General features: G+C 43.2%; 4 protein-coding genes across 4 annotated transcripts in view; 2 read left to right on the top strand and 2 right to left on the bottom strand.

The window, feature by feature from the left end:
- Positions 1-2,977, bottom strand: part of LOC132796591 (guanine nucleotide-releasing factor 2) — a 30,888-nt gene extending 27,911 nt beyond the window's left edge. Inside the window, exon 1 of the mRNA XM_060807817.1 lies at positions 2,535-2,977. Coding sequence (XP_060663800.1) covers positions 2,535-2,583 — 49 coding nt within the window. The 5' untranslated portion in view covers positions 2,584-2,977. The remainder of the gene's footprint in view (positions 1-2,534) is intronic.
- A 592-nt stretch (positions 2,978-3,569) lies between these two features.
- Positions 3,570-16,055, top strand: LOC132797441 (coronin-7). The gene is given in 17 exon segments (XM_060809217.1): positions 3,570-3,677; positions 6,605-7,084; positions 7,183-7,369; positions 7,896-8,236; positions 8,238-8,309; positions 8,311-8,454; positions 8,517-8,669; positions 9,193-9,735; positions 10,224-10,404; positions 10,485-10,582; positions 10,865-10,897; positions 11,015-11,187; positions 11,594-12,511; positions 12,577-12,922; positions 13,683-13,818; positions 13,893-13,987; positions 14,052-16,055. Coding segments are annotated over 16 exon segments (3,822 nt in total). The 5' UTR covers positions 3,570-3,677; positions 6,605-6,775; the 3' UTR covers positions 14,145-16,055.
- Positions 16,056-17,849: 1,794 nt separating this feature from the next.
- LOC132797442 (uncharacterized) lies at positions 17,850-22,208 on the top strand. Its single transcript, XM_060809218.1, has 9 exons — positions 17,850-18,102; positions 18,154-19,071; positions 19,496-19,926; positions 19,986-20,137; positions 20,191-20,407; positions 20,470-20,820; positions 20,880-21,659; positions 21,719-21,939; positions 22,009-22,208. Exons 1-9 carry the CDS (start codon positions 17,964-17,966, stop codon positions 22,172-22,174), a joined length of 3,375 nt encoding a protein of 1,124 aa, XP_060665201.1. The 5' UTR covers positions 17,850-17,963; the 3' UTR covers positions 22,175-22,208.
- On the bottom strand, positions 22,193-26,162 carry LOC132797445 (uncharacterized). Its single transcript, XM_060809221.1, has 3 exons — positions 25,933-26,162; positions 24,390-25,815; positions 22,193-24,227 (listed from the first exon to the last, which is right to left on the bottom strand). Exons 1-3 carry the CDS (start codon positions 25,974-25,976, stop codon positions 23,727-23,729), a joined length of 1,971 nt encoding a protein of 656 aa, XP_060665204.1. The 5' UTR covers positions 25,977-26,162; the 3' UTR covers positions 22,193-23,726.
- Between the last annotated feature and the right edge of the window lie 93 nt (positions 26,163-26,255).

The raw sequence follows: 26,255 nt of genomic DNA, 5'->3' as shown, positions 1-26,255 counted from the left end.
CGGCCAATGGGCGGCCCACGGCCCGTTGAGCACCAGCAACAACAACAACAACAACAACGACAGCAATAGCAATAATAATAACAACAATAACAATGTGCCCAACATTTGCACTTTCAATGAACTAACACGATGACAACGACGGCGACGTCTCTTTTAATACCCTAGAAAAGAGTATCGGTAGCATAGGCATTAGGAATTTATGCAAATGTCATAAACTTAACAAAGCTCCACTCTCATTCGAAAGTGGAACTATAAACAGCGTAACCACATTCGCTATATATTATAAAGCTTATGGTATATTTTGTATTACATTTGTTTTTATTTTTATATTAGTATATAAAGCAGTGATTTCCAATATATGTTAATATTTTATAATATTTTTTAAAGTCAGAAGTAAGTCATTTAAAAGAGCATTAAGTAGTCGTTAAACGTCAGCAATGACTGGACGGCGCTACTCTTTCTTGCTTCCTATTCTTAAGTGCGCGTGTGTGTGTGTGTGTGTGTCTGTGAGTGAGTGTGTTTTGAGTGAGCTGAGCTGCGACGCTTTGTTGTCATTGCAGCAGCAGCAGCAGCAGTGAGCTTCTGCATGCGCTTCACTCTTCAATGTTGTTGCTGTTGTCTTGTTAGTGGAAGAGGTTCCCATTATCACGGCAAATGCTTTTGCGCTTATCAAATCTAAAATAAACTACTTATTTGCAAGCCAACAACGCGACGTCTGCCGACAACAGAAACTGAGACTTTGCACTGGCAAAAAAAAAAAAGAAAAAAACAAAAACAAAACAAAACAAAACAAGAACAACGGCAACAACAATAACAAAAAGGCTTTTGGCGAAAGCTCGCCGAAAGCTGTACACGGCCAAGCAAAAAAAGCTTACGAATAACTGCTAAAGTTTACCCAGCCAGCAAATCAGCTGCAGCTCCCCCGGTTACGCAGCTGGAGCGAGAAAGGAAGAGAGCAAGGGAGGAGGCAAAGGAGCGTAGCGTAGTGAGCAAGAGAGGGGGATAAAGTCACTTTAGTCATAGAGTCAAAATCTGTGTGATTTATTTATAGTGATTAATAGGCTGGAGTTTGCCAGCGCTATTTCAGTATGCTGACTAAGCAAAAACAAAAACAAAACACAAACAAAAACAAAAAAAAAAACGACAAATAACAATAACAACAAAATGCTAATGACCTTGGAAAGGAAGGGGGAGGCTGGGGAAAGCAGGTGTAGAACAGGTGATTTGGTTGCTAGTGATAAGCGCTGTGTGTTGCTTCGTTCGCTGTGTGTTTTTGGGGGCGCTCAACTAGGCTGACCTTTAACCGTTGGAGTACTTTGCTTATTCCCGCACCCACACTAACATACATAAATAGATATACACACATACACATACATACATATGTTTTTTTGTATGTATATGTGTACCTGGGGATTATCGAGCTATCTTTGCCTGCAGTTGTCAAAAGCTAAAGCTGCCTAGAGTTCCAGGCACATAAATAACCGTTATGCTTTTCAGTAGTCGGCAATAAAACCGCATCAACCACTCCTTCCCCTTTTCAAGTCCCACTCCACATCCAACATAAAGTGCAGGCTGGCTGCAGGCGAATTGCCCTTGAAATTTGCGGACAACTTGCAGTTATTATTTGCATTTTTTTGTTTTGTTTTTTTTTTAATAAAAAAATATGCAAGTTATTATATTTGCCTTTTTAAATTGTATTTTAAAATCGGAAAAATACTGCAATTTATGCAAAAATGTGCATGCAAACTGCGATTTATCGAACTTTATCGAAATCGATGCCCGAAAATAAGGAGAGAAAAAAAAACAAACCAAATCAAATATGTACGTCATCGTCGAAATGAGTAAAAATCAAAAATGCAGCCAGCAGTCGCCTCAAGAGTAGCTAGCGGTGGGCGCTAGAGGGGGATGGCTACAGGCATCAGAGTGCACAGTGAGCGTAGGCGGATGCGAGAGGTGTTGAGAGGGGGACACCAGCAGCAGCATGTGTGTGCATGTGCATTTGCATGTGTGTGCGTCTGTTACTTCACTTTTAACACTTCTCCGAGGCGCATGCACTAAATATAGACTTGTTGATAAACCCAACGCATAAACCAACTGCACATTTTTGGGGCAGCGACCATGTGTGTGTGTGTGTGTCTGTGTGTGGGTGGCAATTACGAAAAGAAACAGGATTTTGACTGCTATTATTATTATTATTATTCTTAGTCTTGTTGCTCTTCCTCTACTGCATCGTCTTCTTCTTTTTACGTTGGTGTTGTTGTTGTGCCTTGGTGTGAATCATTATATTTATTGCTGTAGGCACAGTTGTGAAGGAGTTGGCAATGTACATACATACACACACACACACACACACGCACACTGTTTGCGTGTGTATGTATGGATATACAGCTAAGCTGCTGTTGCAGGTGCTGTTGTTGCTGCTGCTAGCAAAGGAAACGGAAGCATTCGAATGCACTTTTGTTTTTCTTACATCTATTAATATTTTATTTTCTCCCTCTCCCTCTCGCTCTTGTTTTTTGTTTGTATTAACTTACCCATTTTGTGCAAGACGTTCATTTTGCTTTCCTTGGCTGTTGACAACATTGATTTAGAATTGCTGTTTGTTGTTGTTGTTGTTGCTGCTGCTGCGGGGCAGCGCCGCGTCGAGTCGTTGCCTTCTGCAGCCGCCGCACACCAAAATTATACGCATACGCACACATACACACTCACGAGCAGATTCACAACACAAACACATATACACTTGCACACGCACACCCGCAAAGCAAAAAGCGCTCGCGTTTTTACGTTTACGACGGTTCCACACGTTTTGCCCCGCGTTTGCACCACACGTTATCACAATGCGCAATTACGCTCCAACGCGTTATTATTTGACATTAACTTTGACATTGCAATGCAATCAACTTAATTTCCAACTTCATTTAATAAATAACAAAAAAAAATAATACAGTTTGCTGCAGCAGTTTAGAAGCAGCAAAGCAATCGATGGCACTATCGTTACGTTACTATCGATGCTAGCAGTTCCAGGGCTCGCGAGTATCAATTGCATTGCAGCCCTGTGCGTTTTGCAATCGAAGACGTAATTTATCGATTCTTTAAATGCATCGATGTGGCAACCATTCGTCTATCACATCTGGTGGCCACACTGTGCAACTGTATTATTTTTTTCTATTTCTGATAAATTGTTTATTCAGAAAACTATATAAATTGCGTTCGTCACTAATTTATATTATTTGTAATACGCGTACAATTTATTTACAATTTCGCAGCTAATCTCCTCATTTTTAAATAGATCTAATGTTGATGTCCTTTTTCAAAAAATGTTTGGTTTGGGGAATAAATTTTACATTGACATATTACAACATTAATAGCATTGTTTTAACTAATTCTTAACATTTTTACGACACTGCTGTTGCTTCAGGTTTCTAAAGGGATCCATTTGATAAAAGAGAGCGCGTTTTGCTGGTAATAAAAAGCGGGGAAGACCGCGACAGTGGGACCAACCTTTCAATAACGTTTTGCTACAAAGAAATACCAAAATTGCGTTTATGGCATGTTTTAAATCTAAATTGCGGTCACGCTGCACGGCTCCCGAAGAAAGCCGATGCAACATTTATACGAAAATTAAACGAATATTGTGCAGTTGCAGTGAAATTTGGTTAAAAGGGCGTGCCAAAATCGTGAGTTTTTATGTGCAAAGTGAATTTGTTATTGTAATCTTTAAGTAACAAAAACTCAATAGCATTGCTAAATTATTTTGTATATCAAATCGCATCTGAGGATGCGTCTGTGACTGTGTATGTGTGTGCAGTTTTTTTTTTGCATGTTTGCATATAGAAGTGTATGTGTGTGTCTGAATCGGGTGCAAAACTGCTCCTTTGTTTGCCCAGAACGCAGCGTCGTCGGCTCAGCTTCGTTGTGTGCTCTTGTTGTTAGTGCTGTTATTGTAGTTGTATTAAAAAGGGTGTGTGCCGGCTGAAAAAAAAACAAACAAGCCCAAGCTCCTTTTACTACCACATCCGTTTTATGCTACACACACACACACCCAACGTAAAATAATTGTGCATAAACAACAACTAATTAATTGCACGCATTCGCTGAAAGAAAAAACTAGAAAGTAACAACAGTCATTAAGTGCATTACAAGCGTTGGCAAAAAAAGAAAGAAAAAATGTCAATAAATGCATATGCAACAACAAACACGTAATGGAAGCAACCACCAGGAGGCCGCTTCACCTCTCGCCACTCGCCTCGCCCTCTCCATCACCCTCGCTATCTCTGTCCAACTGCCCGGTTTTGTCTAGTGGTTGAAAAAGCAAAACAGTAGCTCAAAAGTGTTTGTAAAAGCTGCCTTTGCCTTGCCTTACCGTACCGGTGTATACTTTATATGCCGGTGTGCCGGCGCTGCCACCCACCCCCAACAAAGCTTCTCTATTTGAACACACACACGTAGTCGAATGCGGCCCCCGCATCCTACACACATACATATTGCTGTTGCACCCTGTGTGTCGAAATAAAAAGGGAGAGAGAGAGACCCCCAGACGCGCGCACACACACACTAACATAGACAGTTTGCACTCTCTTGCTTGCACGCTCTCTTTTTCTCTGTTTGGCTCTAGCTATTCAACTCCCTCGCTCTCCCTCTCGCTTGTGCACGGATGCTGTTTGTAGTACGGCTACTCGCCTGCAGGTTGCGCTTTGCACTTGTGTATGCGCTGCACTTGTATCTCCCTTTTTTGCCAATGCTTGTCGTCCGTTCGTGTCGTTGTTGTTGTTGTCCACCCCACTTCCGTCCACAGCAGCCTGTGCGCAGTTTTCTTTCTTTTGCTATCGTTGGTTTTTCTAAATCACTTGACCCGATTACCTGGTGGCTGCAACACCACCACCACCACTAGCAACAGCAATGCCAACAGCAGCAGCAGCCGCCGCAGCCAATGATGGTCATTTGTTTTGCCGCTTTCTAACGAACCAGTTGAATTTGCGCACGCGTCGTTTGCCATCAACTGAGCACAACTGTCTCTACTTGTTGTTGTTGTTGTTGCTGCTGCAGTTGTTGTTGTTGTTACTGCTACTGGCCGCTAGAGCTGTGTGTGCTTGCTTTCAATACATTGAAGCTCTAGTTGCCGTTATTGTTGTTGTTGTCGTTGCTGCTGCTTTTGCTATTCCTGCTATTGGCCGCAAGCTGCGCTGCACTTGAATTTATACGCTGTCAGCGCAAACAACAGCAAAAAACACAAGAAGCACAAAAAAAAAAACAAAGTAAAATAAACAACATACAATTGAAATCAAGAAAAAAGTGGTTGGCAGGCACTTTCCTAGATACTTTGCCGTTCAAACTCTGTATCTTTTGCAAGTGCAACTCTCCTTTACGAATGTATGCGTGAGTGTACATGTGTGTGTATGTGCAAGCGAGTGTAAGGAGTGCACCGAAAAGCATAAACAGTGCAGCCCATCATAAGAAAAGTGCAGCCCAACAGCGCGAAACATAAAAATAATATTGCAAAGTTTTTCAACAAACAAAATTTCACGTTAATTCTGCGGTGCAGTATATGTATGTGTGAGTGTGCGTGTGTGCGTGGTTTTCTTATATTGTACGTATGTGTGTATGTGTAGCAGCAATTTCTCTAGACGCCGTCGTTGCATGAATCATGCCCAGAAACGGAACTAAAAAATTTGTTGCCTTATTTGGTATTTTGCTGCTACTAAATAGAGTAGCTGAAAAAAAGAGTAGCGAAAAAAATGTAGTAAGCTCAGCACGCAGGTCCACAAAGCTAATAGCTCACATCGATGTGTGTGTATGTGTGTGTGTTTGAGTATATTATTGCAAGTGAGGCGTGGCACTTGTTTATTGTGCTTACAAGTGGCCAGCAGCAACAACAATACAACCACACTTGATTTAGCACTATTTTGCCGCATACCAAAAAGCTTTCTTTGCACACACCGGAAAGGACAACAACAACGACGGCCAACGAAAGACGCTGTGTGCTTGTGTGTATGTGTGTGTATGTGTGCTTTAAGCTTATCCGGCAAAACGCCGTCAATCGGTTAATCGGCGCATTTGGCATTCACCGCATAACAAATTGCAATGCCAATTGTTTTTGTTGCTCTTGCTATTTGTGCTTTCTCTTTTTATGCGACAAAACGAGACGCATGCACAAAGCGCGTGTGTGTGTGTGTGTGTGTCAGAGAGTGTTTGTATGCATTTGCGTGTGTATGTATGTGTGCAAGTCCTCAATAATTGTCGCCAAGTGCAGTTGGACAACAACAAGTCGCAAGCAGAAGTTTCGCAGCAGTGGCTTGAAGTGTGTGAGTGTGTTTGCTTGCTGTGCGTAAGTCTGTGAGTGTTTGCCTCTGCGTGTGACTGTGTGTGTGTGTGTGCGTGAGTAATTCTTGTTATTTGAAGTGTGGGCGTGACAGGCGCATTCATCATCATATCACTAAACGAAACGGCAGCTTATCAATTGATGAGTGTATGTGTGTGTGTGATGCGTTGGCTGATTCATTCGTAGGCCAATGAAGAGAGGAGGGGGTTTCAGATTGCGATAACTAAACATTGCTTATTATTTATTTGTTTATTCATAGCAATATCACATTTTTTCCATTTGCAGCCGCTAAACCGCAAAACAAAAAAATCACTACAAATAAGAATAAATAAATACAAGTAATACAAACAAAAATAAAATAGAAGTGAAGAAGCAGCAGCAGCGACTGGTGCGAATAAAGTCAGTCCGACTATTTGATACTCTACATCAATACACTCACACACACACAGAGACACAATGGCGTGGCGCTTCAAGGCTTCGAAGTACAAAAATGCCGCGCCCATTGTGCCAAAGGCGGAGGCGTGTGTTCGCGAGATTTGCGTGGGCAGCTATCAGACGTATGGCAACAATATCGCCGCCTCGGCCGCCTTCATGGCCTTCAATTGGGAGCATAGCGGCGCCAGTGTTGCCGTGCTGCCGCTCGACGATTGCGGACGCAAAAGCAAAACGATGCCACTCCTCCATGGACACACGGACACGGTGACAGATTTGAAGTTCTCGCCATTTCATGATGGCCTCTTGGCCACAGCATCGCAGGATTGCCTGGTAAGTGAGAGAGCAAGAGAGAGATAGAGAGAGAGAGATTTCGACTTGTCTTGTGTTGGGTGGCAACCCTATTTAATACCCTTACCTGCTTTCTTTAGGTAAAGATCTGGCACATACCGGAGAAGGGCTTGGAGCAGTCGCTCTCCGATCCCGAGGCTGTCTTCTCACACAAGCAGCGACGCGTTGAGACTGTTGGCTTCCATCCCACGGCCGATGGTTTGATGTACTCCACAGCGGCGGGTTGTGTGGCTCTCTTCGACATTGCAGCCCAAAAGGAGATTTTCTGTAAGTAGAGGAGATTTTCCTAGGTATCATCAATGATCTGAGTGTGAAATCTTTCAAACAATGCAAAAACCAATCCAAGCTGGATTCTGCTCTTCGTCTGTCCGCTTACATTAAAGCCTAGATCTCTGTTGCCTTGAGAGTTACAGTTAACCAATTTGGAGACAATAGTCGAGAGGCAATTTCGCTGCAAAAGACAGCGTCTAAAACGATTTAAGCAACCTTCAGCCGTCTGTCTGACTGTCTGTCTGTCCACATGAATCAAAGCTTAGAACTACGTTGCCTTGAGAGTTACGGTCACCAAATTCGGAGATAATACTCGAGAGGATATTTCGCTGCTGAAGACACATTCAGAGGCGATGTCATAGTGAATATTTTTCTGTGCTTCTGCCATCTAGCTGTCTGTCTGTCCGTTGATATTAGAGTCTTGATCTCAGCCGCCTTAAAGTTTAGAGCCTCCAAACTTTTCTTGATGTTATATTTAAGCGAAAACTACCGTAATACAATAATTTCTCCTTCACTCTGACAGCCAACAATGAGCATCCGGAGGTCATCCAGTCGGCCAGTTGGCGCGAGGATGGCACCGTTTTGGCCACCAGCTGCAAGGACAAGTGCGTGCGCATCTTTGATCCACGCGCCGAAGGCTCGCCGATACAAATGCTCGCCGAATCGCATCAGAGCATCAAGGATTCGCGTGTCGTTTGGCTGGGCAATCAGTCGCGCATTCTCACCACCGGCTTCGATGCGGCACGTTTGCGTCAGGTGATCATACGCGATATACGCAACTTTAATACGCCCGAGAAGACATTGGAGTTGGATTGCTCGACGGGCATTTTGATGCCACTCTTTGATCCCGATACGAATATGCTGTTTTTTGGCTGGCAAGGGAGATACGACCATAAATTATTTGGAGATTACGGACAAGGATCCGTATTTGATTGAGGGGATTGCGGCACACGGGCGAGCAAACAAAGGGCGCCTGTTTGGTGCCCAAGCGTGCGCTCAAAGTGATGGAGGCCGAGGTGAATCGTGTGCTCCAACTCACCTCCAACATGGTCATACCCATTATGTATCAGGTGCCGCGTAAGGTGAGCGATCGAATATCTTAATTGAGTTTATTTGTTTATGATATTCTCTCTTCCATTCTTAGACCTATCGCGATTTCCATGCCGATCTTTATCCCGAGACAACGGGCTACAAGACGGAATTAATTGCCAGCGAATGGTTGGTGGGCACCAATCAGCCAGTGCCCAAGATGAATCTGGATCCGGCGAAGCGCGAACATGGCGATGAACCCATTATCGTAAGTTGTTTCCAGCCAGCTACTTAATTGATTGATTCGTATTTGGGGTTTACTTTAAGTGGTTATCTTTGCGATAAGATTACACACTCTTCTGGGAATTCTATTTACAGTTGGGGGGGAAAAAAAAATTTTCCATTTCAAGCGGGTTCAATTTTTGTTGAAGCAGTTTCATGGAATTGTAGAGTAGAAACAAAAGCAACTATGTGAATTGTTATTTAATTCCACAAGTACCTAATACTTTGTAATATATTAAGAAAAGAAATAGTATATTAAAATACCATTAAAAATAAGTGAAATAGGCGACAATTAAAAGCAATCTTTGTAGTTTAAACTTCATTAAGTTAGATTTTAATTTTAATTGTAGGGTACATAATATAGTATTAAGAAAAGAAGTAGTATATATGACGTAGTCAAACTTGATTTAGTTAAAGTTTTCATTTTAAGCAGTTCTTTAGACTAATTTAAACACTCTTGAGATCGCTTTGAGTTAGCTCTATAATCAATCCCCATCCTCATAACCCAGATTCATCGCGGCAATCTGAGTGATTTCGTTAAGAATCTTGAGAACCAGCGAGCAAAGGGCAAGTGCCATGTTGTGATGTTGCGCAGCAAGTGCGACGAAAAGAATGGCAATGGCAACAATGGCAATGCCAACGCCAATGGCAACAACGGCAATGGCAATGAGAGTCACAACAACAGCGACTCGTCGAACAACACGAAGAAGAACAACAGTCAGGAGTGCAGTCTCAGTCAGAGCGAATTGATACGCAAATTCGAGGCGAAATATAAGACAGACTCCGAGAAGGATATTGTCCATCAGGTGGATGAGAAGGAATCGCCCACCGAACACTCGACCGGCAGCAGCGAGGAGGCATCCTCGTCGGCAGGATTGGACACCAATTCGGCGAGTGGCAGTCACTCGCCACCGAAGCCCATGCCACGCACATCGCGCAACAACTCGCTGCCGGAGGCAACCACGCCACAAGGCAGCAGCGGTGGCGACTCCGCCGGCGAGGGCAACACACCGCGTCCAAGGCCACGCACAACGGCAGCCGCCGCTTACAAGGTGTCTGCTTGCCTCTCGATTGTTGTCACGTTTTCGTTTTCGGTTGCTTATTTGATTGATTTGAAAGTTGATTTAATTTTCGTTAATTTTGTAGTACGTTTGTTACTCGTTAGTCGTTACTCGTTACTTTAATTTCGAGTTGATTGCTCAATTCTCGTTTATTTCATATTGTTTTTTATAGTTCGTGGCATATATTTATTATGTTTTCAATCCCCATAGAATTTTGTAGTCGATAAAAATTTTACGTTTTCACACACCATTTTCTATATTTATATTACTTAATTCCCATGTTGAATTTATTTCGTATAAGCTTTGATTTGTACGGTCAATTTGTTTCTGTTTTAAGCGTTTTATTCTTCTTTATGTATATTTATTTTTAATTTTAATTCCTTATTTCAATTCAATTTCATTAGATTCAAGTTTTATTGGCACATTTGTCTATCTGTGTATATCAATTACTTATCAAAATTTCTTCTTTTGTCGAACAGCCTCGCCTTGGCCCCAAACCATTTTCGAGCAACACTGGTGACGTCTCCTTTGACAAAGTCTTCGCCGTGCCCGTGGCGCCTGGTTCGCATGAGAATATATCAAGCGTCGGTCAAGAGAACTGCAGTGAAACGCCCACCCAAGGCGCCAAACCCGATCTCATTGTGGAAATTGAAATAAAGAGTAAGTACGACGAACTAACGAGTAGCGAGTAGCGAGTAACGATTATTATTATTCTTTTTTTTTCTTTTGTTCTCTTGCAGAAAATCATGAACGTGAACCAAATGTTGCTGGCAATGGCAATGGAAATGGCAACGGGAACGGTGTCCAAAAGTCATTGACAACTTCGGAGCGTCGCAAGGTAAGTTTGAGTAACCTTTTCGCTTTGTATCAATTCCTTTGAAGAGTGTTGAAAACAACGTTTAACTAATCAACTTGAAATCTTGAACCTCTCTTACATGCCTGTGCCAAAATTCGTTTTCTACTGTTCTCACTCGTTTCGTAACTTTTATGTAATCAAAACTAACACTCCAAAATACAAAAATAATTCCACTCCTGCTTCCGTGTTCTTCTGTGCTTTCTACTACTGTCTACTTTACATCCCGAATCAACAACAAACAACTACAACAACAACCAACTATAGTCCTCGGCTGACGATGACGAGTCATCAGATAAGGTCTGCTATGGTTGCTCTTTTTTTTATATTCCCCACAACTAAAGTTGATCAATACCAATTCTTACAAATACAACAACCAAATACATTCTTTTGTCCCCTCATTTTTTATATATTTAGATATTCGAACAGAACTCTGAATCATCAGAGAACTCGACGGAGGGCGAGGATCGTACAGATGCCGATTTGCGACGCTTTTCGGCAGTGCGCAGCAGCATTGCAGAGCGACGTCGCGTCTACGAGAGTCGCTCCAAGAGTCAGGTGGACGAGAAGGCTCAATCGCCGGTGCCACTGTGAGTATTCGTTGAGAGTAGTAGAGAGACAAAAATGATGCGCGTAAACTATTCAATTATACACTCAAAAGAGCAATTAGCTAGCGAATCACTCGTTGCTTAAGTAACGAGTTGATTTTACGATATAGCTTGGTACTCGTTACAATAGATGTGGAATTTGCTACTCGTTGCAAATAGAAATGTATCGTTGAGAGTATAACGAGTAACAAGTTTATTATTATTGACAACGAATATTTATAAGATGAATAGTAACAAGTAGTTTATTACTATTCGCAACAGACAATAATATAATGAAGAGATGCATCGATTACTCGTTGAAAGTACAACGAGTAACAAGTAGCAACTTAAACACTTGTTGTTGCTTGCCTTTAGTTAATTTTCTTCATTCCTTTTCTGCTTTGCACAGTCGCCGTGAGAGCTCCAAGGTGGAACCCCTAAAGCCCAGTGGCAACAGCAACGTCATTCCCTCGGCCGGCATTGACACAAAGCGCATCTCGGTGCCCGAAGGCAAACTCCTGGAGGAGCATCGACGTGGCAATGGAGCAGCGGGACTGAAGAAGTCGGCAACGGAGGCGGCTTTCAGTGCGGCGTCAACCAAACGCACATCGACCGTGTTTGGCAAGGTGTCCAAGTTCCGGCACTTGAAGGGCACGCCCGGCCACAAGTCGACACACATTGAGAACTTGCGCAATCTGAGCCGTCAAATACCCGGCGAATGCAATGGCTTCCATGCCAATCACGAGCGTGTCGCCGTTCCGCTCTCGGGACCTGGCGGCAAGATTGCCATCTTTGAGCTGAGTCGACCCGGCCGATTGCCGGACGGTGTCATTCCATCGCTGGTGAATGGCAGCAACATTATGGACTTTCAATGGGATCCATTCGATGCCCAGCGTCTGGCGGTGGCCTGCGACGATGGCATTGTGAAATTGTGGCGCATCGATGAGGGCGGCCTGAGTGAGCCAACGAATGCGCCGCAAGGCGAATTGACAGCGCATCTGGACAAGATCTATTTCATACGCTTTCATCCACTCGCTGCCGATGTACTGCTGACGGCCAGCTATGACATGACCATCAAGCTGTGGAATTTGCGCACCATGCAGGAGATGTGCACACTGACTGGCCACACGGATCAGATCTTTGACTTCGCCTGGAGTCCATGCGGCAAGCTGGGCGCCAGCGTTTGCAAGGATGGCAAAATACGTGTCTACAATCCACGCAAATCCGAGACACCCATCCGTGAGGGCAACGGTCCGGTGGGCACGCGTGGAGCACGCATCACCTGGGCACTCGAGGGTCATTACATTGTGTGCACCGGCTTCGACAAGTGAGTTCAACGAAATTGCAATACTTTTTAGCTTTTAGTTAACATTTCATTGGTTTCTCTTATAGGGTATCGGAGCGCCAGATTAGCGTGTATAATGCACAAAAGTTGACGGCGCCATTGAACACGGCCAGCTTGGATGTATCACCATCGATTCTCATACCGTATTACGATGAGGATAGCTCCACATTGTTTGTCACCGGCAAGGGCGATTCCACCATCTATTGCTATGAGATCACCGATGAGGAGCCATACATTTGTCCGCTGTCGCATCATCGCTGCTCGTCGTTGCATCAGGGCCTCAGTTTTCTCACCAAGAACCATTGCGATGTCGCCAGCGTGGAGTTCTCCAAGGCATACAGGCTAACAAACACGACCATCGAGCCGCTCAGCTTCACAGTGCCGCGCATTAAGGTAGGACCACATTTGATTTGATTCGATTTCTCTTTACAACTGGTACCCAAATGGTAGAACGGTATTATTCTTAGGCAGAAGAGGGCATCTCCTCCGTCCCTGTAAAGTATATTTATTCTTGATGGTCAACCGAGACAGATACTCAGAGACTATAAGAGATAAAGACTTGCTATGTTTGCACCGAGATCAAGTTTGTTTCTGAATTTCGTCACCCCACTTCTGCCTTCAGAATTGAATATTAAGCGTAGATTTAAATCTAGAGTCACGATTTTCGATAAACACAATCGTGATTTATGAAAATTTATTTGCAATCGGACACAAATTGTAGAAGTTATTAAAAAAATACTTTTCTATGGCAGAAAATTGCTACTGCAATTGGTTGTTAGATGCTTTGACTGATAATCTAGTATATTTTGTACTCGATGGTATATTTTTAATGTACATGGTGCAATCTGGTATATTTTGTACTCTATGTTAGTCGATGGCCTTAGTTACTAGCACTCCCTTCTTTTAGTTATTATATTATTTTGTATAATAATTTGTAAATAAATAATAAATAATTTGAAGGCAGTACTGTGACGATATACCAAATACAACTTTTAGTATATTTTAGTATTGTTGCAGTAAATTAATTTGGTATATTTGTAGAATATGGTATTGAAAATGGGTAACAGGTATCTCAGGTAGCTTTTTTACTCGATTCTTAACTAAAACTTAACTATATATTTGATGCCTTGTTCTCTTCTCTCACCGTCCGCAGAGTGAACTGTTCCAGGATGATTTGTTTCCACCCACTCGCATCACATGGAGCGCCACGCTCTCGGCGGATGATTGGTTTGGCTGCAACGACAAGGCCGCTGCCAAAGTCAGTCTCAAGCCGGAGGGCATGGATACGCGTAAGTCTCTCTCTCTCTCTGTCTTGTTGTCTCTGTCGCAGACTTTCTCACTTAAAATGTATTTGTTTCTCTAGTGTCATCCATACAACAAGTGCCAGCGGCAGTTAAGAAACCGGATCACTCGCAATTCGCCAGCAAATCCGACTATGAAAGCAATAAACAACAGGAGGTAAATATCTCCCTCCCTTTCTAATATGTGTAACTAATGTGTTGCTATCTCTATTTTCTGATAGATTCAAAAATCGGTTAGCGCGCGCATGGAGTACACAACCAAATTGGAGCAGGACGAAATGGAGGGCGTCGATGAGAACGAGTGGCAGGAGTAGCGCCCAGGCAACAACCATAAAAACAACAATAATAACAACAACAACAACAACACATAAGCTATATTATAACATATACAACACTCATAGATAAGTTCAGCTCTCTCTTGTATATGCAAACAATTTGTGTGCATAAATTAATCACAACACAACAGACACTACACAACACCCAGACATATACACACACACACACACACACATACACACACAGCTCGAAGGACAGACAGACAGTCAGATGGACAAGAATTTGATGGTTAGGCAATATTTTAAGAGCACAATGCTCAAGGACATTCTTCCTCACTAGACAGAGCTAGCGATAGAAAGAGAGAGAAATAGTATGCAGTGCTAACTGGTTGTGCCAATGTGTCCTGCCTTCCTTCCTTCAACCCAACCTTGACCCCACCACGCCCCTTTAGAGTCCCCCCCACTGCAGTTGCTCAATAATTGCCAAATTACAAAGGTTAAGCAAACGTTTTTATGTAGTTTTTTTTTTTTAACATATTTTATATACAACAATATATATATATGTATTTAGTATATATATATATTTAATTTTGATACGTTTTGTCGCATATTGTTTTCGTGTGTTTTTTTTTATGTGTTTGTTTAAGTAGTTAGTCCAAATTAGTTTAGCATAAACATCATTTTAAACACTTATCATTTTCTATATGATTTTCGCTTAAGTTTGTGGCCATATAAACGAGGATATATTTACATAAATGTATTTGTATAATTATCTAGACATATATAGATATATATTTATATATAGACAGCTATTTTAGAGCTTTACAAGTATTTACCTCTCTCAGTCTATTTCGATATGTGCTCTCTCTCTCTCTCTCAAATGACAATTTATAAATTTTATATAGTAAATTTTCGACTCTGGCAATGGGAGCAGCTCAGCCGGGCCTACACACACACACACACCCAATAACACACGCATACACACACGGTTTTACACTCCACTCTTTATGATGATATATTTTATAGCATATACTATAGAGGACAAATTTTTAATAGCAGTTTGACGCTTTACGTTTTTTTTTTTTTTGTTAGTGTTTTTTTTTTTTTGGTCTTTCTAGTCTTTGTCTTTATTCACTGCTTCCTTGCGAACACGCATAGATACCCTGTAAAAGCGATTGACAACACAGAAGAAAAGAAACAACAACAGTAAGAACATGACAAGAACAGGAAAAGAAAAAGAAAACAATTATAGAGACTGTGCGTAAGCCAATCAAGCGAAGAATTTGTTAATAACTAATTAACCTAAACAGTATATACACAGTATGCAGTATACACAATATCAAATCAAATACTTAATGTAACAACTGAATCAAAAGAAAAAAACAAAACAAAAAAACAAATACAATTATGTAATTCCAAAATGTAAAACGAAAAGACTTGCGAGTAAAGCGCATCCGTGTTGCCATTTAAGAAAAACAAAACAAAACTGAAAAAGATGCAAATTTGTGTGTCGAATATGGTAAGACTAGAAACTATATAACAGATACAGATACCGATACCGATAACGATACTGAATACACAATATATAGAACCGATACGATATACAAAACATAAACTTACATATATACAAATACGTATAGCATTTTGTACTTGCAATAGTTATATCTATATATTTATATAGCATATATATATTTTGTATACAGCAACAACTGATGAAATAATTCGACTGATTCGACCAACAACATTCTCGGGTAATGGCAATAGAGCTAGGCCTAGTAGCTATATATATATATGTATATTCTATCTATATATGTATATATAGTTCAAGTGACCATGACAGACAACAACACAACAACATACAGAAAAGAGATTCAGAAAACTTATTCCAATTCAATAACGTTGCATTTACTCACAAAAAAGAAATATTCACAAAACAAAAAAAAAAGAAAACTCGATACATTTCCGTGGGCATTTTCATGTTTCAAGATGATATTAGATTGTCAAAAATAAAAAACGAAAAAAAAAATACTAGTACTTACAATAATAAAAATGAAATGATAAAATATACCCAAAATTTATCTAGCATATGATAACAATAACAATAACAATAATAATAATAATAGTAATAATACTAATATCTATTATGATGTTCTCTCTCTCTTAACGCATTAACAACACATAAAACTATGCCAACAATCTCTCTAGATTTTCTCTTCAATTCCAAAATTCTGGGTTCATTTCCCAAACTGTCTTGAAAAAACCAAAAAAAGAAAACCTCTAAAAGCAAAGCAAAAACAAAAAACAAAAGAAAAGATAACTTTTTGTATTTCGATGAAATTGATGCTGATATTGTATTTATTAGCCATATATAGATGTATATATCATATACGATATATACGCATACATACAATACATTATATACAACAACAACAAATATACATATATTTATATATGCATATAAATATATATTTAGGTACATACATTATTCTTTTTGAATGTCTCTCTTATTTATATTTATATATATACAACAACAACAACAAACATATATACAAACATTTTTGTAATAATCGCAATGATATGATATAATACCATGATATGAGAATGACGATGATGACATGATCTTAACGCAAAGATAAGAAAAGCAAAAGTAAATGAGAATATGGATAGAAAGAGCGAAAGGTGAGATAACAACAACAACAACAACAAAGCATACACATTATACAATTTATTTTACAGTATATCCGATATATCAATACTCTAGCCCTAAGAAATAACAAAAGAAAAACAAAAACAAATATATTTATATACATAATTAAATAAAATAATAAAAAAAAAAACAACAAAAATGCAATACAAAAAAATAACCATAAATATTTGCGTATGAATAATTATTACCCAAAAAAAAAAAAAATATTAGATCAAATTTATGGATAAGGATATACCTTAAAAATTGTAATCAGTGATTACAGTAAAGAAAGGTGAACGGACCTCCAGGGTACACAGCTGTCGAGCAGACTCGCAGAGAATAGAAAAAAGTAACCATAAACATTTACGTAGTAATAATTATTAAAAAGGGATCAGATTGAATTTGTGGATATGGGAAATATACCTCAAAAATGAATCACTGCCAAAATGAATACATTTTAAAAAGGTGAAAGGACCTCAAGGGTGCATTGCTGTCGAGCAGACTCGCAGAGAATAGAAAAAAGTAACCATAAACATTCTGTATAAAAAATTAGTAATCAAAACACAAATCGAATTTGAAGGTAAGGCAAACATTCCATAAAATCAAATCACTGCTAAGATGAATACAGTTTAGAAAGGTGAACGGACCTCCAGGGTACACAGCTGTCGAGCAGACGCGCAGAGAATAGAAAAAAGTAACTATAAACATTTGCGTAGTAATAATTATTAAAAAAGAATCAGATTGAATTTGTGGATAAGGGAAACATACCTTAAAAATAAATCACTGCTAAGATGAATACAGTTTAGAAAGGTGAACGGACATCCAGGGTACACAGCTGTCGAGCAGACGCGCATAGGATTGTGAAGAAATTCCTCGCCTCGATGAGCTGTCAAGGCTGCTTGTAGCTAGGACAATCCGTTGCATATAGAGGGTGTATGTCAGTGTCACGTGGGTAGCTCTGGCACCTTTTGTTTTCGTTGCCAGGACAACGGCGAGCAGCTGACCCGGGAGGAGGCGTCGGGGCACAGGGGACAGGGGAAGTGGGAGTGGGGCATCGAACAAACAAGAAGCTTGCGCAATGCAAAACACAACATAGCTCACGCTGCTCTCTGTTGCATTGTGTCGCGTAGGTATTGCGTTGCGAGAGACGCAACGACGTCTCGTTTGAGGAGATGAAGTTTCTGCTGAAGAAATGTTTGCGCAAAAAGGCGCCCGAGATGAAACCGGGCGCCATACTCGATGCCGTCATCTCGCAATCCTCGGCCACGGCCTGCAAATGCCTGCTCTACAAGCTGGCCGACTACAAGCGTGGTAAGTAGTCCAGTCCACGAAGTCCGCTGCTAGTGCTGAACTCCTTTGCAGGTGGAGATCTGATTGATGCCATCAACACGGGCGGCTTGATTGCGGTGGAGCAACTGATACGGGAACAGTTTGGGGTATTCATGTACAATGATGGCAAGGGTCAGATGATCAATCGTGCCGAATTCCTGCGCTGGAAGTACCGCGATCACACCGAGGTCACTATACCGATTGAGGCATCGCTGTCGATCCACGATCCGCTGGGCAAATGGGAGGATCACAAGGCCTGCTGGCAGATGCAATATCGTGGCGCTTTGGGCGAAAGCCTGCTGCATGTGCTCATCATTTGCGACTCCAAGATCCATACGAAACTCGCGCGTGTCTTGCTGCGCGTCTTTCCAAATCTTGCTCTGGACGTGATGGAGGGGGAGGAATATTTGGGGGCCAGTGCGTTGCATCTATCGATTGCGTATAGCAATAACGAACTCGTTGCGGATCTCATTGAAGCCGGCGCGGACATCAATCAGCGTGCGATTGGCAGCTTCTTTTTGCCACGCGATCAGCAGCGCATGAATCCGGCCAAGAGCACCGACTACGAGGGTTTGGCTTACATGGGCGAGTATCCGTTGGCCTGGGCCGCCTGCTGTGCCAATGAGAGCGTCTACAATCTGCTCGTCGACTGTGGTGCTGATCCCGATGCCCAGGACTCCTTTGGCAACATGATACTGCACATGGTTGTCGTATGCGACAAGCTGGACATGTTTGGCTATGCTCTGCGACATCCCAAGACACCGGCCAAGAACGGTATTGTCAATCAGACGGGTCTGACGCCTCTCACGCTCGCCTGCAAGCTCGGTCGTGCTGAGGTCTTTCGTGAGATGTTGGAGCTCTCGGCTCGCGAGTTTTGGCGCTACAGTAACATCACTTGCTCCGGATATCCGTTGAACGCGCTCGACACGCTGCTGCCGGACGGACGCACCAGTAAGTAATGTTCCATTGCCCTACACCTTAGGGTCTCACCTCAAAGAATTCCTGAACATTGCAATTAATTCCCTAACATCTCGGTGAGTTCTTTATGATGTCCGTCGTTGCCATTGATATCCCCGCGAGTTATTAGAAATCCTTGATTATTTCCTAAGATCTCGGAAGGTCCATTTGATGCTCGTAGGTCCGGTTGATATTGAGCATGAGCCTTGTTGTCTCGGTGATTTCCTTCCTAGTATAACTGTTCTTGAGAATTCCTTGACTTCCTAATGAATGCCTTGAAAGTCCGATGGTTCCCTTCTCTCAGCGACTTTCTTGACATGCCAAAACTTCCTAGAAAGCGTAAACGTTCCCCAGATATCTCCAGTGTATTTGTGAACACCTCACCGGTCCCCTGAGCATCTCAATTGCTTCTTTGCAGATTGGAATTCTGCCTTGTTCATCATTCTGAACGGCACAAAGCCAGAGCATCTGGACATGTTGGACGGTGGCATTATACAACGTTTGCTAGAGGAGAAATGGAAAACCTTTGCCCAGAATCAGTTTCTCAAGCGATTGCTCATTCTCTCCACCCATTTACTTTGTCTATCCGTCTCCGTGTATCTGCGTCCTGCGCACGATGGCGACGAGGGCGATGACGATGATCAAGGATCCGCACCAGCGACTGCCGCACTCAAGGATGACGACGAAACCGATACAAATGGGAATGGAAATGGCGATGATTATAATGCGCAGACCGTGGCGCGTTACTGTGCCGAGCTGGCGACAATTGCTGGCGTGCTCAGCTATGTGGTCTTTCAGCAGGGCGACGAGATCAAGAACCAGGGACTTTCTGCCTTTCTCAAGCAGCTGGTGAGCAGATTTAATTACAAGATTGTAGTTGACGTAAAGTTGATTATTTCGCTACGCAGTCCCATGCTCCAGCAAAGGCCATATTTCTGTTCTCCAATCTGTTGATCCTCGCCTGCATACCATTTCGACTCATCGGCGACACGGACACCGAGGAGGCCATTCTCATCTTTGCTGTGCCCGGCAGCTGGTTTCTGCTCATGTTTTTCGCCGGGTAAGTCGAGCTGCGATCTAGGGGATATTTTTTGCTTAGTGGATCAGTTGCAGTGCCATTCGATTGACGGGACCTTTTGTGACCATGATCTATTCGATGATCACTGGCGACATGTTCACCTTTGGCATCATCTATTCGATTGTGCTGTGCGGCTTCTCGCAGGCCTTCTACTTCCTCTACAAGGGTCATCCGCAGGTGCAGTCGACCATGTTCAACACCTACACCAGCACCTGGATGGCCCTCTTTCAGACCACCCTAGGCGACTACAATGTGAGTGCCATTGTCTTTCCATTCCATTTTGCTACTACACTGATTCTCCTTATGTTTTGCAGTATCCCGATCTCAATCAGACCACATATCCGAATCTCTCCAAGACCGTCTTTGTGATCTTTATGATCTTTGTGCCGATTCTACTGCTCAACATGTTGATTGCCATGATGGGCAACACTTATGTCACAGTCATCGAGCAGTCGGAGAAGGAGTGGATGAAGCAATGGGCCAAAATCGTCGTCACACTCGAGCGTGCTGTGCCTCAAGCGGATGCCAAGGGATATCTTGAGGCCTACTCCATACCGCTGGGTCCGGCGGACGATACAGGCTTCGAGGTGCGCGGCGTTATGGTCATCAAAAGCAAGAGCAAGACCCGAGCCAAGCAGCGCAAAGGCGCTGTCTCCAACTGGAAGGTGAGTTGCCAAAGTACTGCAAAGAAATTTATGGTGACGTTCCTTTTCTTTCTTTTCAGCGAGTGGGACGCGTTACGTTGACGGCGCTGAAGAAACGCGGCATGACCGGCGAGGAGATGCGTCGCCTGATGTGGGGTCGTGCCTCCATCTCCAGTCCCGTGAAGGTGACCAAGCAAAAGCTCAAGGATCCCTACAATCTGCATACCGAATCAGATTTCACCAATGCCATGGATATGCTGAGCTTTGCCAACAATCCGGCCTCCAGCAATGGCGTCCAATTGCGCACGACAACGACAACAGCTCCAGTGGCTGCTCCTGCTCCGGATCCATTTCGCGAGCTAATCCTTATGTCGGATCAACGACCGGATACCCACGATCCGCACTATTTTGCCGGCTTGCAGCAGCTGGCCAACAAGGCGTTCGATTTGGTTGAACAGACGCTTAAGACACAACCGCAGCTAGCCAAGAAGCCTGCGGTGCCTCCTGTTCCCACTGTTTCCACATCTCAAGCGCCAGCTGCAGCAACAGCTGCTCCAGTTGATGCTGCCGCTCCATCGCCTGCCTTGATCATGCCCATGCCGGGCAATCTAACCAACTTGTTTCAGGATCCCAAGGACATTGTGGACCCCAAGAAACTGGAGGAGTTCATGAACATGCTGGCCGAGGTCGAGACGGAGGAGAGCGACAGCGGTGGTCCCATTCTAGGCAAACTATCCCTGGCCAAGCGCACACACAATGCGCTCTCCAAGGCGGACATTCAGCGGGCATCGCATTTCGATGGCAAACCTGCCATGTGCTCAGTGTGGGGGCAACAATTGCCCGAGCTAGACCTGGAGCCGGTAAGTCCCGGACTGTCCGAAAACACATTTGCCTTTACTTAACGTCCTGGTCTGGGTAGGGCTTTAATTTTGAGGAGGCTGTGGCCGAGGAGGTGCTTACCATTGAGCAGGAGGCCGAGGTGGAGACCGAGGACGGCAACGGTGGCCAGGACAGCGAAGATTTGCCGACCGAGGAGCAGGTGCATGCGACCATGAAGCAGTTCCATCTACGCAAATGCCAGCCGGCTCAGGATGAGGCAGCGCGTCGCGCCAAAAGCGCACGCATTCGCCGGAAGAACAAGTGAGTCATAGAGTTTGTCCATAGAGTTTGTCCCATGTAATTTCCTCTGTCAATTTACTTGACTTGCAGAGTTTCGCCGGAGGAGAGCGATGCGGAGCTGGAGAGCAAGCGTCAGGCAACGTCACGCGGTCGTTCCGCCCATGGACGCAAGGCAGAGTCGCCACCTGATCCTCTGGAACCGTGGAGCACTCGAGAGCTACAGGACATCAATAAGATACTCGGCAAGAAGAAATAAATGGAGGATTCTTTTTTGTTTTTGTTTTTTTTTTTTGTTTGCATGTATTTTGTTTTCCGCTTAAACATAAAACTATTAACTTAATGCATGTATATCAATTAAATTATTAATTAATTATCTTCGGCTACTTGCACCAAAGCTTGCACAATAAAAAATTCCACTTGCAACAAGCTGCGGCTCACATAAAAATTTATACAAAAACTTGTTCTACGAACAAGAAAATAAGTATCAGGAATCGGGAGTCGAGAGAACATGCAATCAAAGTTGGGATTCGATTGTGCTGCACGTCCTACATCGAATAAAAACACAAATATTTCACTAAATTAGCACGAAAGTGGACAGAATTTGTTTGACGGCAAGATACCCCGTATTTTTTTTTTCAAAATAAATTCAAGTCAAAGCCGTAAATAAACTTTCAGCTGAGTTAGACAAATACAATAGACTCGTTTTACTTTTCAAGTACAGGGTCTAAAGCATTTTATTGGTAAATAGCCCAAAATAAGTCAGGTAAAAATTGGCACACTTAGAATTTCTAATTGATCAGAGGCTAGTTAAAGAATATTGACAAAAAAAAAGATAAATAAATGAAAAAATATTGCAGAAATTAATCCAAAAATTGGCATTAAAATATATAGAGAAAAATAAATACGCAATTGTATAACCTATTGTATAAATTTCCATACGTGTACCTAATTTACTGTCCACAAGTGTTGTGTTTAAGGGGTGATGGGTGTGGGGGTGGTTGGTGGAAGGGAAGAGGGGATGCAAAAAGGGGTTTGTTACTATTATAAATATATAGAGATTGTTAAAATTATGCGGTGAAACCTGTTGGCAGCGGAATGCTCCTCCTCAGCTATTTTGTTTGTTCGCAATTACAATTTAGCATATAATTGATAATTCGACACACAAACACACACACGCACACTTACACAGTGTTGTTTAACTTAGTCGAATTGTTTTCTCTGTACATTGGCAACAGTGTGTGTGTGTGTGTGTGTGTGTGCGTGTGCGGTGGAGTGTGTTGGGCAGAGTAGGCAGGCAATTTGTTCAATTTCTTTATGATATGTACACACTTCCAAGGGATGGAGAGCGAGAGAAAGATAGAAAGAGAGAGCAGCACTACCGCTGTTCAGCTTCACTTTTCACACTTTTACACACATTAGAATAAAGTTTCATTGCGATATTCCAGTGCTGCATTTACAGTTAATTGCTAAACTAATTCCATTCTGTTTGGCGTTGTCTCCTAGCTTCGATAATTGATGAAACCAAGAATGACAACAAAAACGAAAACCCCAATATAAAACAATCTCTCTTAAAAATTGCCTCCCGATGCTTGGATATGGATTGCTAACGGTCACATTGCCTCGACTTTGTTGCGTTTCTTAAACCTATTTTCAATTTGTATAATATGCTTACAATTTAGCTGGTTTCTGTGTGTTTGTGTGTGTGTGTGTGTTTTTGGGGTTTTTCACTTTTGCACTTACAATTAAAGAATTCTTGTTTTTTTTGCTTGTTATTTACTGCTTACGTTTACACTGGGCTATTTAGGGTTTTACCGAAAGCCACCGCTCAGCGTTCGATCGCTGGTTAATGCTGTAATTGTTTGCGATTGCGACTGCTGCTGTTGTTGTTGTTGCTGCTGCTGCTGCGCTTGCGTTACGTTTTGCGACGCATTTGCCGCCGTCGCATTGATAAATATCGGCGTCGCATTGTTACTGCTGGCATTGGCTGCATTATTTGTGGTCACATTGGCCGCATTGATGTGTATATGTTGCTGGTGTTGTTGCTGCTGCTGTTGCTGTTGTTGTTGCTGCTGCTGTTGATGCTGCTGCAGTTGCTGCTGTGTTATCGCTGTGGCATTTGTTGGCGTCCCACCCAGCTGCAGTATCTGTTGTGCCGTCAGCAAATGCGTCGGAATAATCACCTGCTGCTGCTGCTGATGTTGCTGCTGTGCCGCTGCTGCTGCTTGCACGGCAGCAACTTGCTGTTGTTGCTGCTGTTGTTGTTGCATCTGCATGCGCAGCAAATGCAATTGATTCGCATTGATGGCAATCTAACAAATGAATAGAAAATTAATATATATATTTATGAATATAATTTGAACCATGTTAACATAATGCCATGACTTCTGTCTTGACTAAATTAAGTAAAAAGAAAATCCCTTCGGATCATTTAGTCAGAACAACGCATGCTTTTACTTAGATTGTTAACTTACGGGCACATTTGTCAGCTCCCCAGTTGGCGTCACCACCTGCTGCAGCAGTTGAATTTGTTGCTGCTGCTGTTGCTGATGCTGCTGTTGTTGCTGCTGCTGCTGTGCCAGATTCTGCAGCAATGCCGTCTGCTGCTGGGCAGCCGTGCTGGGCGCCGGCGTCGCTGTCAATTGGCCATTGGGACCAGCGGTGAGTATTAATTGTTGAGTCGGCTGCTGCGTAACAATATTGAGACCCAGACTATTCGGTTGCTGATGCTGTTGCTGCTGTTGTTGCTGCTGCTGTTGTTGCTGATGCAATTGCTGCACCTGCTGCACCAACTGATTCGGCTGCTGTCCGGGCAACGCAATAAAATATTGCAACTGTTGCGCACCGGCGCCCTGCTGTATGATTTGCAACTGTTGCGGCTGCTGTTGCTGCTGCTGATGATGATGCTGTTGCGCCGTCAACTGTTGCAGCTGCCCGGCCGTATTGCTGGCCGCTGCCGCCGCCGCAAACAGATCCGTATTAACAGCGCTATAGCCCAGAACTTCGGCCGTTGACTGATCCAACTTGAGGCCACTTGCAGCTGCTGCCGCCGCCGCTGCCGCAGCCGCAGCAGGTACAAAAGTCGCCGTATTGGTTGTGCTATTGTTGCCGCCGCCACCGACAGTTGCAACTGATGCAGCTTGAGCGGCTGCCGCAGCGGCCGCTGCTGCTGCTGTGGCATTTGAGCTGGCATTTGGCTCTTTGGTGGTTTTCTGTGTGGTTGACGGTTTGATCTCCTCGCGCGGTACAATATCAATCAGGAAATCAAACTGATCATAGTTGGCAATCGCCTGAGCAATATCCGAACGCTGCAGCGTGCGACGTCGACTCTCCTCGGTATGCACCCAGGCACGCATGGTTAGCTCTTGTATGAAATACTCACAGGCCTTGGCAAAGAGTAGCGGCGCCTCACCCGCTATCATTTTGGCATTCTCATCCAGTTTCATGATCTTCTTGATGCGTGCCAAGGGCAGCACCTGATGCTTAGCGTCCACCTGTCCGATGCCGTTCACCTCGCTCAAAATGTTTGGCCAAAAATTGTCGATGGTGGGCGGCGGTTTGCGTACAATTTGAACGCGTGCCGCTTTGCTGGGTTTCTCCTTGGGCGTCGTTGGCGTTGTCGTTGTTGTTGTGGGCGGCGTTGTATTCGACGACATGGAGGTGACAACGGTTACGCCTGCTGTTGTGCCGCCTTGCGTTCCATACGTTGTGGTATTGCCGCTCCCGCTATTCGTTTGCATTTGCATTGGCATCGCAAGCTGTTGTGTGGTAACTATCACAGCATTGGGACGCCGCAGTTGCGGCGCTGTTGATGGCGATGTTTTGTTTAATGCCCCCGAGCCCAGCTCCACTTTGATCGGTGTCACAGTGATGGTGTTATCAAACATTGTTGTGGCATTGCTATAAGAACACACATATATATATACGTACAATAATAACACGCAGCAAACAATAAACAAACGCTGTTTAACAAAAACATCAATGTACAGCGCCGCGACTCTTTCGAGACAACTTTACCTATTTGGCGCCTTATTTGTGCTGCCATTGTTGGTGGCGTACATGGCCAGAGTAGCTGCCAGTTGTGGCACGTTCTGCGGCTGATATTTCTTTCACTTTGCACTGACACCGTCACAGGCAATGGCTTTGAAATTGCACTTTAAATCTGAAATTTGTGTGGTTGGTAAATTTCGCAAATGCGTAATGCATACACAATGCGTTAGGGATGGCAACTGTGATGGCACTATGTGACCGACGCTGGCAAATATGTTGTATATACCAAACACCACATACCAACAAACTGCTTGCCCAGCTCACTCTGGTCGCACTGCCAACGATAGGTA

The sequence above is a fragment of the Drosophila nasuta genome, chromosome X (genome assembly GCF_023558535.2).
Source record: "Drosophila nasuta strain 15112-1781.00 chromosome X, ASM2355853v1, whole genome shotgun sequence".
NCBI classification, from domain to species: domain Eukaryota; kingdom Metazoa; phylum Arthropoda; class Insecta; order Diptera; family Drosophilidae; genus Drosophila; species Drosophila nasuta.
This window is presented reverse-complemented; position numbering and strand designations above follow the sequence as displayed.